Below are 21,609 nucleotides of genomic sequence, written 5' to 3' on the forward strand. Positions count from 1 at the left end.
TTGTTGTGTGCATACTCATATACCCATGCATAACAACAAAAGGAGGGATTATGTTATGAAAGGAGAAGAGAATAGAAATGCAACAAAAAAAACACTTCTGTCAAAAAAAAATCTCATTTCTTTCTAACTTTTCCATAAAAATAAAGGTAGAGAACTTGTAATGCCTGTAATCTTGTACTCATAAGCAAAAAAAAACTAAAGAAAAAGTACACACAAAGAACATAAAAATGATGCTTTCCAGCATCTTGCAATTTGAATTAGTATAAAAAAGTAAATTAACTTTAAGAAAAGAATGAACATGAAAAGAAGCACACAAAAAAAAGAAAACCTAACAAGAAAAACAGGAACAGCTGCTAATATAAAAATATGCGCAGAGTACTACTTATACTTCATGATTTTTACAAAGAAAGAAGGGCAAAAATAAAAAGGATAAAATGAGCTCCTACATTTACTACCAATCAGATTTTAAGCAACTACTTATTTCAGGTAAGCATGAACTAAGAATGCATAGAAGTTAATAAGTGCAAGAAAACAGAACTGAAGATTAACCTGAAATCCAATTCAGTCCTCTTAAAAATTTGATTTACTTTCTTTTTCCGATTAAAGGAATTAAGTCTTTCCTGGCATCTTTGCAAAACTTCATCCAAATTGACCTTTAGCTTCTTTAGCATAACCTGTTACAATAAAATGGTTAGTCATCATCACAATGATAATAATAACAACAGAAGCAGCAATAATAATTGTACTCATATTAGATATAAAGTAAATCCAGCAACCTCATCCAGATGAATGTGGCCAACAAGCCCAGCCGCAATTTCAGAACTGTCCTTGCGATTTCGCTGCTGTTGATATCTGCAAAAGAGAAATAGGTCCCAGAAATACTGAACATAAGCACATCTGTTTTGCAGCATAAAATATCACAACCTGCTCCAATAATGTGAATATTTTTTTATAACCCAACCAAATAACAGGTAAGATTTTGAAAAGATTAGACAAACTGCATATCAGGATTTAATATCCTTGTGAACAAAAAGAGAAAAACAACCATAAAAAGGAAGCTCACTGCACGAGGCTCCAACCTAGTGGGGTTTGGGGAGGGTAGATGTATGCAGCCTTACCCTCGCAATCGAAGAGGTTGTTTAAAAGATTTAAACCCATGATCTCTAGGTCACAAGGCAAGCAACCTTACCGGTGCGCCGAGGCTCCCCTCTAGAAATAAAACCCGAAACCTTACAATAAGACTTCCCATGCAGAAAAATACCACAAGCAAAGCATAAAATAAGACTTACTCAACGATGAACTCTACTGATATGTCCTTGAGAGTGACTTTTCTCAATTGATTTTTAACTGCATATGCTGCATGTTCGATGCAATAACTCCTTCCACAACAGCAGTCATTCAAATACAAAATAACACGATGATCAATAGGTTCATTCCTAAAATTGGCCTTACACAGTAATATTTCCTGAAAATGACATGCATAAATAAAACAATCAGCAGAAAACCATTTCTGAGACTTGAAAAATAGATATCTGTTATTTCTAATGCAGAAATGATTACCTTCATCAACTCCCATGAAGAAGTGCTGCTTGGACTAGCATCAAGAACAGCCTTATATGCAGGGTTTGACATAGAAGTTGCAGCTAAGACCCCAACAGGCTCCCCAGCAGGGAATAAGTGTTGAGTCGTATCTCCTGCTTGTATCCCATACTCAAACTGAATGACCGAATTGCTGCAAACATTTCGTACTGTCCCATCATAGCAAACCACAACATCACGAAGGATGGCCATCAAGTTCTTGAATAGCGTTCCTGGTTCAGATAATCCTCTCGAAGAACGCACAAGTATTTCTCTAGTGGAAATTGAATGCACCATCTCTTCATATGGATCCAAGCCATGAAAAAAACATCCTTTGAGCAGCCCATATTCAGCAGAGGGATAACCATCCCCATCATAACAACACTTCGTGTGGAAATGGGATGCAATATCCTCAATCAACTCCCTTGAGTAAAATCTTCCCCTTTCAAAAAGCTGTTGGCCTAAGAACCCCATTTGTTGAACCACCTTGTTGATGGCCGACTTGCTTTTTGAGTCAATCAAATCTCCAAGTCTGGATGACTTTAGAGCAACATTGATAACAGGTTTTTCAACATCTTGAATGTGCTTTTCCAGTTGCTGTGCCACCAGCTCATTGTATATTGACCTTAGCTGATACAGCAATGGAGAAACTTTCCCAATGCTTCTATTTATAATTCTTTTCCGCGCCTGGGATATCGAGAAATCCTGAAGACCAACACTAAACCCATCAGCAAATATGTTTTCCATCAGAAAGGGCTGAATAACGTCAAAAAATTTTAGTGCTTCCTGAGGTCCTTTTGCAAAGAAAATTGAGGCTGCAATTTCATTTATCATAGTCGGCAAAAGATCCCTACTAAAATCAAACTCCACAATATCACTATGGCTAATTAAGTAACGGCCTCCAGCACAATCAAAAGAAGAGGGCAGTGCACACTGTAAAAGTTGCATGGCAGTCCAAGCATCACCAGAATTGGCTTTGAGCACAGCAGGCCTAGGCAATGGCTGGGTAAGAAACATAGCCAATCTATGAGCTGCCACTCTATCCAAAATACAAGTCTTGAACAGCATCTTCAGTGACAATAGTGAATCAGAAGTCAGTTGTAGGTTCAGATTACCACTGTGAGAACTTAGCAGCTGTTTCTCCACGGCGAATAGTTCCAACACCTCAGCTTTAGCAGCAAGTGACTGTGGGTAAAATAGATGGACACAGTCTCCATCAAAATCAGCCCCAAGGGGCCCACATATGAGAGGATTAATTTTGACGGTATGGTCATCATGGATGTAAACTTGCAGTGCCTGTAACGAGTGTTTATGTGTTGTAGGTGGCCTGTTGATGAACACAGTGTCACCATCCATAATCCTCCGATGGACTATCTGACCCGGCTTAAGATAAATGTGGCCCTTTGAGCCTTCCCTTAATGAATAAGTTGACACACCTTCCTTGTATGTCAAACATAAATGTTCGTCAACTAACTTTTGCAGATAGCTCAAGTTATGAATATTAACTCTTTCCTCAAAAGTAATCTTTTGGGCCACTTCAACCGGAATTCCAACTTCATTAATTTTCTTGTAGGCATCTCCAGTGATAACACTGCGAGAAGAAAAACCTGAACCCTTTCTTATAAATAGAGTCCTCATTTTCTCAAGCCATGCTTTTGTTGATGATTCATTGAGCTCTTTATTGACCCCATAATGAGTTTCTATATCGCGGGCTGCCTTAGAAGTGCCCCTTACTTGAAGATACAGATCAAAAACTGACTGCAATTCATTTGCTTCTAGTTGATGAGACTCGAAGTTTGGTTCACCAGACCTAGAGCTTTTGATTACTTCAACCTTCCTGAGCAATCTTCTGAGTGTTGTTATGGAAGGGTCCTACAAAGCGAGAAAGAAATGTAACTTAAAAATGTACTACAGAAGAGCTTTAGGAACAGGCCCCAAAAAATATCAACATTTGCGTACCGAAGACATGACACTGATGCCATCTGAAGCCACTGGCACTGATAAGCAGTTTGGTGGTACAGGAAGATACTTTAAAACATAGCCATCTTGAGGAAAATATCCTTTTCCAGCAAGCTTTTTCTTGGTCTCATGAGAAATTCTCTTAATAATTTCCTTTGCCTGTAAGACATTTGACAAGCAAAATATAAATCAAAAGGCAATGCCAAGCGCCAACAGAAAGATATTAAATTGGCAAACACAAATAAAAAACCACATACAGTTAGCCTTATCTCGAAACTCTCAGCTATAGACAATTCTATAATAAACATCAAAGACATTTTATCCTTCGTAGTAATTTTAGCCACATATAAAATGCTAATGTCAAATCAATCCATGCGATGAAGTCAGAAATTAGAATAGTCAAGATAAAAGTGTGTAGCTATATAGCTAAACATGTAACAAATTTGAGAGAGAGAGAGGGAGAGAAATAAAAGTTAAGTGTATAGAGGTAAAAGGGAATTGCAAGAAAATATTAACGTGGGCAATATATTTCCAGACAAGTAAAACCAACTAGCTACTTAAAACAGTAAAGTAACAATGGAGGGTAGTGGAAACCAAACCTCACAGGGAAGCAAAGCTCGAATATTTGAACCCTCATAGCGATAGCCATATTTTTCTAAGAAGCTCCAAAAACTAGATTGCAACTTCGACTTCGACACCTCGAGTGTCAAATAACAAGCCCCATCGGTTGTTTTGACCTCCCGAATAGAAACTTGTGCAGCATTAGTTTCCTAAAAAGGAAGAAATATAAATATCATGAACCGTAAAAATGAACTTTCATGCCAATAAAGGATTCCCATCTGAAAAATTAATATAAAAGTAAAATCAATTACATCCAACTAGATAAGGAAGACCTAGTTCAAGCCAAATTTGTGTAATAAGAACAAAAATACACAAAACCAAAGCATAAGAGATAAGACTTCAATCAATTCAGAAATAACAAGTTCAGTTTTCTGTTATACCTAACTCCATCTTTCCTTTCTCAACTATCCTCAGATTCTAACATGGTACCAGAGCCATATCTTAATCTAGTTTCACGGAGCTACATGAAGCAGGAGTGGACTGCTAGGTTTAGTGCTGAAGATGAGCACAAAAGACTAGCTAATACAGAAGGGAACATGATGTGGATCTAAAGCTTGCTGCAAAAGCTTGAGTTTACTTCCATTATTCCAGTCATCTACTGTGCTAACTCGAGTACTATGATGTTGTCTAGAAATCCAGTCCTTCATTCAAGGACAAAGCATATAGAATGGGACTTATTCTGGGTTAGAGATAATTAGCAAGAAGATTATAGTGGAGCATGTCCATAGTGATCAGCAAGTTGCACACATTCTAACTAAGCCTTTCTCAAGCTCAGGATTTCTGATTATGAGATAAACTCAGAATAACTGAGAAGAACCATGCACACACTCCTAAAGAGGACTACCCACCTTAGATTGAGGAAGGAATATTAGAGAGTGAATAATCTTATGAGGCTCAGTTATGTATAGTATGCTAAGTAACTAAAGTAAGGAAAAGAAGTGATGTGGCTCACTTCACTTATATTATCTGTTAGTCTTTAACCACCTTCTATAAATAGTTGGTTACTACATTTTATTCAATCCATCAATTCAGTAATAACAATTTCTAGTTTTCTGTTTTACTTAACTCTCTTTCTCTCTCTCTCTCTCTCTCCCAACTATCATCAGGTTCTCAATTGATCAATGTGGAGGGAAGAGTGCAGGAGTTGGTATAGACGTATAATCCTTTCAAGACTTGCAAGAAAGCTCTAACAGCATGAAGAAAGACTAAACTGAGTTTTGTAGCCTCTTCGACTCTATGTGCAGCACATGACGGAGCAAGGCAAACAAACCTCCATTGATGGAGATGAAGCCTCCAATCATGAGAACTCACTGAAAAGGTGGCCCAATGCACGAAGCTCTCACTTAGTGGGGTCTGGGGAGGGTATGAGAAATAAATGAGGTACAACTCATGGCCAAGCGAATAGAGCTTCCACCACTTGAGGGTGGCGATCCTCATAGGTCACTAACTAGGGCAGGGACATACTTTCCAAGTGGGTGGAGCTTCCACCATTCGATGGTGGCGATCCTCATAGGTGGCTATTCAGGATCCTTATGAGGAACTCAAAGCCTTGAAGTAAAACGGAGGGGTGCCAGAGTAAATCAATGAGTTTAAGCACCCATGACATTGGTGCCCAGACAGCCGAAGATGCAATTTGTGGGGTATGCTTTGAATGGGTTAAGAGATGACATCAAAAGTTGGGTTCAGGTCTATAACACGAAAAGCCCGAACTGAGCCATCAAAGTGGCTCGAAATGTGTCAGTGGTTCTGAAGAAAGGGAGTGAATGGCAGCTGAATAGTTGAATGGGGAGTGTCCAGTTACAGATACGAGAGGGGGAAGGAATATGGAGCGACGGAGTGAGTTGTGGTGGAAATAGGGTAAATGATCATGCTATTGATTTCATTGTGTGTACGTACTAGGCACGTGCCCATGCGAGTTTTTCTTAGTTATATGTGTGTATGTGCATATTTACACCAATAACTCTTCAAGATAAGAGACAGACTGTATTGGCCACATCACATGCTACACAAATAAAACATTCCAATGCTATTAAACAAAAAAAATACTACGATGATGATGAGACACTTCTAGAAGCTACTTAAACATTCTTAACACATCACATAAATGAAAAAAGCCTTCATTTAAAAATTAAAAAAATAATCAAATTCAGAACTTGGTGAAAAATATATCAAATAAAAAAAATTATTATAAGATTGATTCATCATACTAACCGGACAACAGGAAGGTGAAAGTCTCTGTGCTACACCACTGCTTGATGCTGGAAACTGAAAAATTAAGAGCCCGTAAAATAAAGCACACAAAATGGCATACGATGAAGGTCTCGTATTCTTGTTTCTAAATTAAACACTCAAAGTGTGTGATAGTCAGATTACAATACATATTAAGACAACTAAACTAACAAACCAAATCTTATTCATGCATTTCGATCTTCAAAAATGACAACAAAAAAGAAGAAATATAAACTGAACAACAAAATTGTAATAACTTTACAAATTCAAATGTTTGCAAGTGGAATTTGTATAAATGTCTATCACAATATATCTAGACTCACTTATTTACACTCCTTTAAACAAGTCAAAGTTCTTTTTACTTCTCAAAATGTTTATATACATTGCTACATGTTCACACTCATTGTTAATTCTTTCAATTATTTTTCTAAATTGATAATCATTTTTCCCATTAGAATGACAAAAATATATACATGGATGTATATGATAATATCATTTTAATAAAATCATAAATAAATGTGTATCATAAATAATTTTGTCATAGATCATACTTTAGTAATCATGTATTGGTACGGTCAATAAATAATTTCATCACTACAGTGTGATTCTGTTCCTGGAGTACACTTGTTGTCTCAAAAAGTGTCACTTAATGTCCCAAAAAGTGTCACTTGATGTGATTGGTTGAAACAAGGTATTCAAGTCAAAAGTATAATAATTAAATATTTTTTGACCAATGACAAAATGTGGCACATGAAGTGACACACTTTTGTAGAACAACAGATGTACTCCCTTCTATTCCACAATTCTTTTATTTACTAATGGAGATGACCACTAGGAGGATCTCTTATCACACAAAAAAGGGCATCCAGTGTAGGAGGCTCCCACTTAGTGGAGTGGAGTAAAGGTATACAACCTTACCCTCACAAGCAGAGAGGTTATATCCAAGATTTAAATGTGTCACCTCGTGGTCATTAAACAATAACTTTATGTTGCATCAAACTCATATTTGTGGACAAATAAGCAATGGGTGTGCCAAACATTCACAAGGCTATGTATCATGTGAAACAGACATGATTGGGAGTTCAAACATGAGTGGCATGATGAGAAACAAATTAAAGATCTCAATGTTTTTACGACTAGATAGGGGACACAATGGTAGGATATTTCTACCAATGAGGATTAAAATTTGGATTAATGTAAATAAAGCAAGATAAAATTGAGCAAGACTCTAGATTTTTCATATATTTTCAGCTAGCAGCAATTGAAGCTTAAATACAATAAGCAAACTCTAATTATGATGTTAGCCATACACTTGGCATCATCTTGATTGATAGATATTTTTTAAGGGAAAAGAAATAAACTGTAAAATATACTTTAATTGACAATGTAATCTGCCATCCATTTAGGAGTAACAATTTGCCTTATGGACTTAGGCCCATTAACTGTATTCATATCTTCAACTGGATCATTCAACCTATCAATACTCTCCCCATGAAGACCAACCTTGTCCTCAAGGTTGAAGCCCAACTCGGTTGGCCCTGTTGGAACCGTGTTGGTGGAATTGACCATTGTTGTTGGGAGATCATGGGAGTCCAACTGGAAAGGAATTGAAGGGAGTTTGGATTCCTTTGGATAAGATTGCTTTGGATAGGAATTATGAGGTGGCACTTGGTGAGTGGAAAGCTGAGATTTTTGTTCATTGGAGTGAGATAGAGGTTTTTGACTTGCTGAACCACCTTCATTGTGCTTTCCACGTGTTGCTTCACCTTTGGACGATGTGGAACCATTTGCTGAATTTGTGGGAATTAATGCCCCATCAATTAATGCTGCAGGGAGTCGTTGGGTTCTAGGCCAACAATTAAAGCCATGTCCAATGTGTGGGACACGTGGCAAAGTTCCACTGGGTTGTGCTTGCATATTTCCAGGCTTTTCTTTGAATGGAGTCCAACTGTTTGGACGATGGAGGGAAGGAACCGGGTAAATATTTTTTTATCCCTAATAATAATTGCTCTGGACCCCTTTTGAAAATTACACTCTTCATTAATGAAATTTGGAATCCGTGGAAGTACAGTTTTGTCACTCAAAACTGTTGTGTTCCACATAACTTCCTTGTTCCTTATAACTTCATTCTTTAGTTCCAAATGAGGAGTATTCTGGTCACTTCTTGTCTTTTCCACTGCAATATTATTATTTTCACATTCCCCTTTATTACTCATTGAAATTTCTAAAACACTGTCTCTTTTCTTCTTTATGTTCTCCGAAATTTTTACAATACCATTTCCTTCCTCTTGAACTTGTAATGGCTGAGAGAAAGTGCAAGTGGGAGGGGTTCCCCAAAAAGGTATAAGCTTTGAAACATGAAAAACCGGATGGACTTGTGAACTTTCTGGAAGTGCTAGTTCATAAGCCACCATACCAACACGTCGGAGGATCTGATAGGGCCCAAAAAATCGTTTGTTCAACTTCTGGTTTGTTCTCTGAACTACAGTGTGCTGGCAGTACGGTTGTAGTTTCAACCACACCCAATCATCGACTACAAAGGTACGATATCCTTTATGTTTATCACTTTGTGTCTTCATTCTTTGCTGAGCTCTGTATAAATTTGTTTTTAAGCGAGTGATTAACATTTGTCTCTCATGTAGGGAGACATTCAAATACGGATCGGAAGCTCGACCAGAAATATAGTCCATGACAGTCGGAGGAAGTCTGCCATACAGAGCCTGGAATGGAGTCATGTCTATGGCAAAATGTATAGAAGTGTTATACCAATACTCAACAAGAGACAAAAACTTGAACCAATTTTTGGGTTGGTCACTGGTGAAACACCTCGGGTAAGCTTCTAATCCTCTGTTAACCACTTCAATTTGTCCATCAGATTCTGGATGGTATGAAGTACTAAAACAAAGTTTTGTACCATGCAGGCGGAAGAACTCCTTCCAAAAAACACTCAGAAACAACTTATCGCGATCTGAGACAATAGTTCTTGGGATCCCATGAAGCCGAAAAATCTCTATGGTAAAACGCCCCACCAGTTGGGCGGCTGTAAAATGGGTCGGTAATGCCACAAAATGGTTGTACTTTGTCAATCTGTCCACAACGACCCATATGACCGTATGCCCACAAGATGAGAGAAGGGAAGTGATAAAATCCATGGATATGTCTTCCCAAACTTGTTGAGGTAAGGGGAACGGCTGAAGCTTACCTTGTTGTTTAGATGGGATATATTTATTCTGTTGACATATAAGACAATGTTTAATGAATTCTTTAGCTTCCTTATGTTGTCCAGGCCAAACGAAAGAAGCAGCTAGCCTTGCCATGGTAGGTTTGAGCCCTGAGTGCCCTGCAACAGGGGTTGAGTGATATTCAGCAAGCAAAATGCCACGCAACCCAATTTCAGCAGCTATATACAACCGGCCTTTGTAATATATCAGCCCATTTTTTTGTTGGTAAGTGTTTTCTGAAGCTGCTTGTAATAGTTTTTGTACTAATTGTTTGCCCTCTGATGTTGTGTAAAAATTTGTGAGCTGGCTGAACACGTTTGGAATTGGCGAGCTCAAGGACACTAGTATCGATTCAGTCGAATGACACCGAGATAGAGCATCAGAAACCATGTTCTCTCTTCCAGGTTTGTAAAAAATCTCATAGTTAAATCCTTGTAATTTTGTAGCCCATTTTTGTTGTTCATTAGTTTAAAAAACTTGTGTTAACATGTGCTTCAAGCTTTGTTGATCTGTAAATATGCGAAAATATCTGCCAATTAGATACTGACGCCATTTCATTACTGATTCTGTAACAGCATAGAGTTCTCGGACATATGCGGAGGCAGCTTGCATCCTGGTTGATAACTTCTTGCTAAAGAAAGCTATTGGGTGTCCATTTTGTGACAATATTGCCCCAATTGCCAAGGCAGAAGTATCAGTCTCAACATCGAAAATAACATTAAAGTCTGGAAGCATTAACACTGGGGTTTTTGTCATTATTGCTTTCATTTGTGTAAAGGCTTCAAGTGCCATTGTTGACCATGTACACTTTGTATGCTTTAATAAATCTGTGAGTGGAGCGGCGTGAGCAGTGTAGTTTCTAATGAAACGACGAAAAAATCCAGTCAGGCCCAAGAATCCACGTAATTGTGTCAAAGAACGCGGAATTGGCCACTCGACTATGGCTTGGATTTTGTCGGGGTCATGTTGAACCCCATTGGCTAACAAAACATGGCTCAAGTAAGCAATTGATTCAACACCAAAAATACACTTAGACATCTCAGCAAAACATTGATGCTTAAACAACAATTCTAAAACCAACTTAAGACTAACATGCTCTATTATTGTAGAGCTATAAACCAGAATATCATCAAAAAATACCAGCACAAACTTGCACAAATAGGGTCGGAGTAGGTCATTCATAGCTGATTGAAACGTTGATGGGGCATTGGTAAGCCCAAACGGCATCACCAAGAATTCATAATGCCCATCGAATGTCCAAAAAGCAGACTTGTGTGTATCTTCAGGTTTTACTCTAATCTGGTGGTACCCTGATCGCAAATCAATTTTTGAGAAAATTGAAGTATTCTGTACTTCGTCCAGAAGTTCATCAATAGTCGGAATCGGAAAACGATCCTTCACTATAATAGCATTGAGGCTACGGTAATCCACACAAAAACGCCAAGTCCCATCTTTTTTTCGCACCAACAAGATCGACGATGAAAAAGGACTTGTGCTTGGGATCACAATCCCTTCTTTTGACATGTCAGCTAAGAGTTTGGTCATAGCATCTTGTTGGATATGTGGGTATCAATAAGGTTTAACATTAACGGGTTGAGATTTAGGAATTAGAGTGATATGGTGGTCATGTGGGTGGGATGGTGGCAAGCCTTTGGGTGGGTTAAAGATTTTGGAAAAATTGTTTAGAAGGTTTTTTATTTCGGGCAAGGTGGGGCCGTTGGTTGTGGTTTTGTCCGGGTTGGGTTGAAACTTAAGTGTGGTTGGTTCTGGAAAATAAATGCAAAACATTTCTGCAATAGCGTCTGTATGGGAAAGACGACTTAATTGGTTGAGTGAGGCTAGGTTTGGTGAGTGTGAGTTTTGGCTGATGAGTGTTATAGGTTTGTTGTCATAGTGGAAGGTCATGGATGCAATAGCAAAATCGGAGGTGATAGGTCCAAGTGTTTGTAGCCATTCGATACCCAAAACCAAATCTGCCCCTTGAATTGGTAGCAAGTAGAAGGGCACTAGAAACAAGTGTTGTTGTAGCTGTAGTGGAGTATCCTTGCACACACCGGTGCAGTAAATATGATCACCATTTCTGACCATAACCGGAAAGTGAGGAGTAGGAAAAATCTCTAGTCTTAGAAATTGTGTACCCTCGGTTGCATGACATTATGGAAGCTGCCTATGTTAATCAACACATGAACTGGATGACCATGAATGAGACCTTGGAATCTTAGTGTCAGAGGTGAGGGGTTGCCTTGGAGGGCCTGGGCTGATAGTTGGAAATGGATGAACTCTTCCAAGTTCTCTAGTGGAGAACTTTCTTCATATTGTGGAAGGATAGTCTCCAAGGTAGGTTGTAGACTACACATCTCAGTCGGCTCATCATCCATTAAGAATAAGAAAAATTGTTTAGCTTGACATTTGGGGCCAAAAACATATTTCTCATCACAATTATAGCAAAGACCCTAGGCTCTACGTTCCACCTTGTTACAAAGCTTTTCAAAACGGTGTTGGTAGTCTGTAACCGTGGTGAGCTGCTTAAGTTTGTACAGCTCCGCTTGGTGGTTAGCATAGGCTGATGGGCCAAATCGTTGCTGTAAATCTCTGGTAAAACTCTCCCAAGTGGTGAGTTGATGATTCTGGAACATCCACTTATACCAGCTGAGTGCTTCCCATTGCATGGAAAAGGGCATGAGATCCATGCGTTGGTGAGGGGCAATCTGGTAAAGCTGAAAAAATTGTTCAGCTTAAAAAATCCAATCCAACGACTCAGAACCGTCAAATGGTTGGAGATTTAATTTTGGGGGTTTAAGATTAGGGTATGGGTTAGTGGAAGAGGAGTGAATGGGAGTAGTGAATTGAGGGTTGGATGGAACAGATAAACCTGGTGGTGATGATGAGGGTGGATTAGAAGGGGGTGGTTTTGGTTGGATTTGTGATTTCAGATCTGAAATTACAGATTGAAGTTCTTCATGTTTAGATGTCATGGTCTGATGCAGCAATTCTTGTCTTGCAGCAAAATGGAGCTCCATAGAGGAGAGTTTCTCCAAAATGTTGCTCAAGGGATCTTCTGCAGGTTGAGATGTTTGCTTAGGAGGCATGAGGGAGATGATGAAAGCACTAAATTGGTAGGATATTTCTACCAATTAGGCTTAAAATTTGGATTAATGTAAAGAAAGCAAGATAAAATTGAGCAAGGCTCTAGATTTTTCATATATTTTCAGCTAGCAACAATTGAAGTTTAAATACAATAAGCAAACCCTAATTATGATGTTAGCCATACACTAGGCATCATCTTGATTGATAGATATTTTTTAAGGGAAAAGAAATACACTGCAAAATATACTTTAATTGCCAATGTAATCTGTCATCCATTTAGGAGTAACAATTTGCCTTCTGGACTTAGGCCCATTCACTGTATTCATATCTTCAACTGGATCATTCAGCCTATCACACAATTATGTTCTACCACAAGTCAATTACGGGGCTTTTAAATTTTTAAAAAATAGTGTTGATGGGTAAAAGACAAAATCAAAAGACATTGGTTTTTTCATAAAATTAATAAGAACAAGTTATAAAGGTTTCATGACAAGCTTAGGAATAACATGCTCATGTTCCATTTGGGCAATACCTTGGTTTTTTTTATTTTCAAGCAGTTTAAACAAATCAGGCTCAGCATCCGCTTCAATTCACTGACATGACTTGGATGGTATATTGGAATAGGTAGCTCGATATACCCAAAGTGGCCTGAAAAGTAAATTCAAACAATGTTGGTTCATTTTTCCATCAAATGACAATTGAGAAAATGAGTACATAAACCCATACCTTCACATTTTCCAGCTTCTGAAGCACCACATGATTCACATCTTCCAAATTCAAGGGGAAGGCCAAGAAAAGGATTTGCTAGCTGACTAGCATGACTAATTGCAGAGTCACTGATGGACGCTGTACACTATCAAGACATAAACAGAAAAAATCCCAATAACTTAATTATAACCAATAAATGTTGAATAGGTCATAACTCATAACATCACTAGTAAGGTAGTAAGGCTCAGTTAATTACTTCAAACAACTTCTAATTTAAGCAAAACAGTGAGAGTTTTAAAACAAATAATAAAAACAACAAACAATAGAGCCTTGATCTCACTAGGTGGGGTTGTGACATGAATCGAACAGTACCATGATGCTCTCTCATATATCAAAACAAATAATGAAATAAAAACTGACTGATATGCAGCCACATAGGTATAAACCTAGAGAAGATATGTTCGAGACTATGGTTTATGTACATTTTGAAATTTTAGACAAAAAAGAAAAGGAATAAATGACCATGTGGCTGCATATGACCAAGGCGTAACATGAGTAAATTTTAAAAAAAATGTCAAAATGAAAACAAAATCCAAAAAGAACCTAGCAACAAATGTGGTCCAAAATTCTAGCAAGAATTTCCTAAATTCCTAGCATGCCATATTCACCCTTGCACAGATCATAGTAGTATTCTCCATAATCGACAATAGTTCATCTCATTTTGAGTCATTTCCTATTAAACTGCGTTGTGAAACAACACCTAATAATTATAAAATTTAACTGAAAAATATATTCATTTTATGCGTACAATTTCCTGGTGTGTAGCCATGCCAAATCTTATCCCGATGACCTCCCCATCCAAAAAATTTGAAGGGGGATTATCCTCCATAATTTTAAAAGAATCCTGCAAACAGATAATTCATAACCACAATTATTATTTGTAAACCATAAAAAATGACAACAGAATTACGACAATAAATGAGAACATTAACTTAACAAATGATGAAACAAAATAATACGAGAAAGGTAGCCTAGGATAATTTTAAAGAAACATTTCTAGCATCTTTGTAAGATTAAAGAATATAGGCAACTTCTACCACAGCCCATATTTTCCCTCTATGCACACTTTCAACATCTCCTAATGCAGAGAAACAATACAGCTAACTAAACAATAACATTTGGCTACTACAAATCTCTAACTAGTTTGCCTCTAAAGCTTCCCTTATTACTAGATAGCACATACTGTTTAGGGGAAAAGACCATTAAATATCAAGCAGCAAGCACCCAAATCTATGTGTCTCCTCTTACTTGGAAATATTACCATCATTAAAAAACAAAATTGCAGACAATTCACTGCCACTTGTAAAAAGCATAGAGATTACACTTAATTATGTATCTAAACTAGACCACACAAATGTACATTACTAAAATGGAAGTAGCGAGTATTAATTACTGAAAACAAAATCAAAAAATAGTCGCATGGAAATTTATCTCCTCGGGATAAGATTTCTCCTTTATCCTAGCACTGATTGCCTTTACATACATAATAAATTGACAAATCCACTTCACTTAAGTCTCAATCTCTTGAATAACACAAAGTCACCTCAAAAAACCTCACCCAATACCCCAACCAAAACCATGCAATTGCAATTTTATCATCACCTAAACCTGCATATGTGTACTTGCTGCTATATACGTAGCCGGTCCTAAACCCGAATAAAAGATAAAAGGTTGGTTTGTTATTGTTGTATTCTTCCACATGCATTCCGACCTCTGAGTCAAATCAACGCACCATGGGTTCGAGTTGGGTCAGATCTGACTGAGCTCCCATAACCCATGGCTTATCGTGTAGCCAGGTTGGCTAACAGGTTGGAGTAAATTAAAAAAATGAAACACAAATCAGTCAAATAGGAACTCGTCGTGTAAATTTTCTTCAACAATTATGAAATATCATAACTACGATAATTGAAATAGTTTACACTATAAATCAAGTTTGAAACATATAAACAACCTTGAGGAAGACGGTGATAGACTAAGATTTGGGATTGGAATACTTTAGAGTTCTTCAATATCTACTACTTTTTTTTAGATTATATTTTCTAAAATGAAGCTCAAAATTTATAAGCTCACTAACTCTCATCTTCGCTTAAATGAACTTACACAAAAAAAAGAGATTTTTTTCTCTCTCTAGAAATAGAATAATGATAAAGTGAACAACACGTCGAAAGTTTTTACCCAAAATGATCACATTTGAAGAAGAAAAAAAAGAGTTTCTCAAACCTTCAACAAAAACAAAACTAATTAACTTTCTCTACCTCTTTCTCACCTCAACAGCAAAAAATCGCGTCCTCTTTAAGCGTTTCACTGAGTTGAACACAAAACCCTAGCTACACAAAAAAAAATGGAAATAATGAAAAACAAATTAGTAACTCAAATAATCGAATCGAAAAAATTAAAATAGGGTATAACCTTTCTGCATGAAACAACAATGCAGAATCATAACAACGGAAAGTGAAGAAAGAAAAAATTGACAGTACCGATTAAAAGGTTTTGTGTTTTTTGTCTCAATCTGAAGATAGGGTTTTGAGATGAAAACGGAATAAGTGTGACTGAGAGAGAGTGAGAAATGAAAGTGATTTTGGATTTTAATTTTTTTTTTTTGCATGAAATGGATTTTCTGATTAGAACAAAAAATTAGAAGTGAAAAATTTTGTTGAGTTGACACAGCTTTTGGAGACTGGGATTTTTGGTGCTGGGTTTTTTGGATTAAATGAGGAACTGCCCTCGTTAACTCGTCTTTTATTGGTTTTGGGTGGTCGTTGCATCGTGTGCATAATTGGGATTTTCATTTGGTAAAACCAAATAATAGAATAAATTTATGAATATACATATTATTATAAGTAATAATATTTATACAATGTGATTAAAAAAATTATATACAATCAATACATAATCTCTTATTCATTTTTTATTACTTTTATGTAAGAGTTAATAGTAATTAAAATTAAATAGTAGATAATATAATAATAATATAAAAATTTGTTACACTGTCAGTGTATACATTTTTTTCCTCAAATATTTTTATTTATAAAATATAACAAATTATTCTCTAAGTAATTATATTACAAATAAGTATTCAGTTTAAAGTTTAAATCTTTATTATGCTTTTTATAATATTATTTTTTTCATTTATAAACTACTTTTGATTAGAATGATATAGTTTGATTGTTTTTGACCAATTTATTTTAGTATTTCCTCATGTTATTACATATCTAATATAATTATTATATCATATTCATAAGAGGACTAATTCACTAATTTCCCAATTTCAGCTGCCATTGCCACACAGTTTAATAAGTTTGGGTGAGAGATCATTGAAATTGGTGTATTCCAATGTTTGCATTATTTTATCAACAAAATGTTTGCATTGTGGACCATGCCTAACCCATTTAACTTCTTTAAGAACATTTGTGAATTGAGTTTTATAAAAAGAAAATTGTAAAATTTATATATTGATAGTATAAAGATTTATATATAGTTTATGCATAATCCATTATTTATAGTATTACTTTTATTTAAATGTCAATGATATCTAGAAATGAATGGCGGGTGATGTAGTAACATTGTAAAAATCTCGTACACTGTCAGTGTATACATTTTTTCTCTAAAAAGAAATTGAATACTCTAAATTTATCTCACACATATATTTCACGACTCTAAAATATTTTTTCTTTCTTCCTTCGAATTGGTGCATTCAAATGTTTGCATCCATTTACCAACTAAATGTTTGTATTGTGGACCTTGCCTAACCCATTTAATTTCTTTAATAATATTTGTTAATTAAATTTTAGAAGAGAAGAAAAAAATTGAATATTCTAAATTTATAACGTGTAAATTTATTATCAGTGGTAATGATATATTTACCTTTAAAGAAAGAATATGAATACAATATAAGATGAACTAAAAAATTCTTAGTGAGGGTAAAAGAGGACAAACAAAAATTGCATTGTCTAACTACTAATTTCCTTTAACATAGTATTTAGAATGGTAAGTATATAATAGATATAGATATATATCATCTACCTCTTTTTTGGTACATAGGTATATCATCTTTTTTTGTACTATTAAATTTCACCTTTTAGGTAAAGAATTAATTATTTTTTAGGTGTATAACCATTTAGATATCTTTAAGATTTAGCGAAGATTTATATCACTTGACCAACAACTTGTCGGTAGATATATATATACATATATTATATACCTTATATACCCATTTATATTTTATATACATAAAGGGTGTAAATAAAGGAAAATATAAATTTTTAGAAAGCGTCTTACCCTATTTTATTTTTAATAAGAATATATATTTGCATCTATTATCTCTTTAAGATTAAATATATAATTCTCATTAATAATAAATTATATATTTTACTTTTTAAAATTTTAGTCTATATCCATATTAACATATAAGGAAAAGTTCCGAGCTAAAACAAATTCATTTATACTATTTATTTTAATCTTAGAAAAATAAAATGGATATATGGATGATTGAATTGGCCCAATATACATATATTTTACTTTTATCACTATTCATTTGTGTGTCAGTTGATATTTTTTTTGTTTACCGATCCATATTCTTATTTCATAGTATTTAATTTTAATTTTTATATATTTTATTTTAGATAATTATGTCATATTTTAATATTTTACCATCTATATATGATACAAATTCTTATAAAAATTAGCTTTCGAGAACAATAAGGTTGTAATCTTTGATTTAATTATGTTACCATACTTCTTCAAAAGAATGATCTTTTTTATCTAAAAAATTGAATGAAATATGAATGTATGATAATCTTTAGAGAGTAACCAATAATATATAGAGAGTAAAATAATTAATTTTTGAGTATTTCAAAAAACACATTATAATCTACATTTAAAAAATAACCGGAAGTAATGATACACAACTTATTTAGCCATTTATCACTATTTTTTGCAGTCATTTATTGGAACACTATTTACAACTTATACCCTGCCAATTGAATATATGATGGTACAATAAAATTATCTTTCAAAGAGATAATTGAAGCTTGAATCTAATATTTAATTTGAATTAAATGAAATCAATTATCTCGATGTCATATAAGTATATTTTGTCTTTATATAATAGTAAGGATAAAATTGAGATATAGAAAATATGAATGTTTAATTACTTAAATAATCTTTATTTATGTTTTGCCTTTATAAGTAGTATAGACCAACAAAATTACTAACAAGGTATTGATCTAGTGATATAAGATTCTACTAAATCCACGAATGACCAAAATGTTCATGCAAACAACATTTGTTGAAATGACAACCACATACCTCGAAATGAATTAGTTTCTTATCTAGAAGAGTGAAGAGATATAATACAAAAAAAGACCAATGAAATTATCTTCCAAAAACATTTACTTTAGAAAAAAACGTATATTGTCTTTCAATGAAATTTAGTAGATAATAAAAAAGTACGAGACAATTTATTACATGAAATTGAAACTACAATAGGTTTTGAAGCTTGAATCTAATATTCAATTGAAATTAAATGAAGTTAATTATCTCAATTTTCTTTATGTATATTTTGTCTTTATATAATAGTAATGGAAAAGTTGAAATGTATAAATTACATATGGTTAATTATTTAAATATGTTTTGTCTTATTTCATATATCTACTATTCATGTATCTCTTACAGATTTTTATATATTTTAAAATTAAATTAAATATTTTTATTAATGGTAGTAAATTTAATATCTTTTATATTTTATTTCTAATTTTTTGTCTGTATAACTTGTATTAATGAAAGAACTAATTTATAATATTAAATTTATTATACACATTCAACAAAAAATGTATAAGTTTTATTTATGTCATATTTGTAAACTATTCTATATTTATTTGTATATAAATTTTATTTATTTTAATATTAACTTAAAGAATTGTGAGTTCACAAGCAGCTAAAAAATGCAATATTAATTTTTTTATTAAAACGTAGTATATATAATATATTTTAATTTAAAAGCTTTTAAGTATAAAGTTTGTTTGATTTTCCCTTTCTCCCCACCTTTTAATTAATTATATTTTATTTCTATTATTATAGTAGGAGTGGTTGGTGAAGATACAAATTATGAAAAATGAAATTATTATTGGGTAATTATTATGCACAAATTAGTCTAGATTAAATAAACTAACTTTATTCTATTTTAGATAACTATATAAAAATATGATTTCCTATTATATAAATGACTCACTTACCATTATTACCTATAATTTATACTACTTAATAAAGGGAAAACACAAAATAATCACCCCATCATGGTGTAATTCGTGATTATCTATTCTGCCCTTATTATACTCTTACTTCTACAAAAAAAACATATAACATTATCTTCTTATTTTACCTTCAATTTCTTCTTTATTTTGAAAGTGTATTTAAAAAGTTGAACATTACATCAATCGAATAAATTCAATTATAAATTACAAATATTTAACACGAAATACTATATTTGTCGTTTATAACGTACAAACTACACGTTACAAACGATAGGAAATCAAGTTGACAGGCACATTAGTGACTATCAACATGCTAGTTATGATAAAATGAAAACAATTAACATAAAACATTAGATCTTATTTGAACGGTTAATATTAAAAAGTAATTATGTGATAAATAATTAACATTTATTCGTAACATTCATGTATGATTGTAAGATCCAGATTTATTGTTTTCATAATTTTTATGTGAGAAATATTATCACTTGAGTCACTTTCTGATATTATTTTGTACTGTAGTTCAAATAATTTTTTTAATGCTCATTCCCTTAACCAAGGAAGATTGATCAAATTGGTAAGTTGAATTCAAATTTCATGGTTGAAATGAGAATTTTCAGTATTTTTATTGCATGTCTTATCTTTCTTTTTTGGGTATAAGTATGTCTTATCTTTATTAAGCCTCATAGACTTTTATCTATAAAATATGTTTATTCCTTTATAAAAAATATTGAATATAAATATTATAGAACCAATACATAATCATAAAATTTAATTATTGGTTATAATATTTTTCTAAAAATGAATAAAATTAAATATAAAAAATGGAGGTTAAAGTGCATGAATCTAAACTATTTAATATGATCAATAGTTGATAGTATGCCTCACTTAATGAATCTATATCAACATTTCGTATAGATTCATTTATATACTATATATAAGGTTAAAATATGGTCTAACTGAATACTATATATAAAACCAAAACTTGATGTAATTATCACCATGATATAATTTTTACTTTTCTAGTAATTAGTATCAAAATATTAATTGCAAGTTGAAATTGTATCTCTTCCCTTAAAATAAACATTCTAATAAGAAAAAAATTATAATTTAAAGTATATCCAATAAAAATTTATAATATCATATACGCTAAATACAAAAAAAAACATTTTAATTATGCAAATAAAAATTAAATATTTAGTTACATAAAATAAAAATAGAAGTAAGCCCACACAATAGTAGTTTATAAAATGGAAAGAAAATTTAGAGGATCTTTCCCTTTGTAATTACAACAATTAATTAATGAAATCATTGGAATTATTGTAATTAGATTAATTAGAAATATTTGTCATCTAAATTAAATAATTAAATGGAAAAGATAAGTAATTATGTTTTGATTAGTGCTTAAGAGTGACATGTGACACAGCAAAGACATAAGGATTATAGAAAATGATTAAAGTTCAAGAATGGAGAGTAATATTTAACACATTAGGATTATTAATCTAGAATACTCTTACTCCTTATGCAGAATGTCATTGTGCTTGATTTATTTATTTTATTATTATTTTTTAAAGATAACATTGTATTATTATTAGGATTAATTTGGACATACTATCACTAATATTTGTTATGAGATGTTGGTCTAGTAATATAATAAACCACTGAATAGATCTCCATATATATTACTAGGTCAAAAATTTGATTCTTAATAACAACATTTATTGGAAGCACAATTACTTAAACTAAAATAGATAAATTAATGTCTTTTAAGATCTATTACTAATCCACCTCTTTTGTTCTCTATGTCTTTAAGATCATGTCATAGGTTTCTCTAGGATGTTTGGGCCAACACTTATGTGAATCTATTGGCCTAAACTGGTCAACCAGACTTTGAGACC

The 21,609-nt window shown here is 33.5% G+C and overlaps 1 protein-coding gene across 4 annotated transcripts in view; it reads right to left on the minus strand.

Annotated features, from left to right (window-relative positions):
- Positions 1 to 21,609, minus strand: part of LOC109325224 (DNA-directed RNA polymerase V subunit 1-like) — a 44,151-nt gene that overhangs the window by 6,652 nt on the left and 15,890 nt on the right. The window contains exons 1-12 of one of the 4 annotated variants that reach the window (XM_019557432.1): positions 15,941 to 15,959; positions 15,719 to 15,786; positions 14,212 to 14,307; positions 13,422 to 13,548; positions 13,228 to 13,343; positions 6,370 to 6,423; positions 4,137 to 4,307; positions 3,538 to 3,696; positions 1,561 to 3,450; positions 1,290 to 1,465; positions 777 to 852; positions 550 to 674 (exon numbers count right to left, since the gene is read on the minus strand). In XM_019557432.1, the coding sequence (XP_019412977.1) occupies positions 550 to 674; positions 777 to 852; positions 1,290 to 1,465; positions 1,561 to 3,450; positions 3,538 to 3,696; positions 4,137 to 4,307; positions 6,370 to 6,423; positions 13,228 to 13,343; positions 13,422 to 13,548; positions 14,212 to 14,292 (2,975 nt within the window). In that variant the 5' untranslated portion in view covers positions 14,293 to 14,307; positions 15,719 to 15,786; positions 15,941 to 15,959. Of the gene's footprint in view, positions 1 to 549; positions 675 to 776; positions 853 to 1,289; positions 1,466 to 1,560; positions 3,451 to 3,537; positions 3,697 to 4,136; positions 4,308 to 6,369; positions 6,424 to 13,227; positions 13,344 to 13,421; positions 13,549 to 14,211; positions 14,308 to 15,718; positions 15,791 to 15,940; positions 15,960 to 21,609 lie in introns of those variants that run through there. The other 3 variants (XM_019557433.1, XM_019557434.1, XM_019557431.1) reach the window with 3 other exon arrangements.

The sequence above is a fragment of the Lupinus angustifolius genome, chromosome LG13, assembly GCF_001865875.1.
Source record: "Lupinus angustifolius cultivar Tanjil chromosome LG13, LupAngTanjil_v1.0, whole genome shotgun sequence".
Lineage (NCBI taxonomy): Eukaryota > Viridiplantae > Streptophyta > Magnoliopsida > Fabales > Fabaceae > Lupinus > Lupinus angustifolius.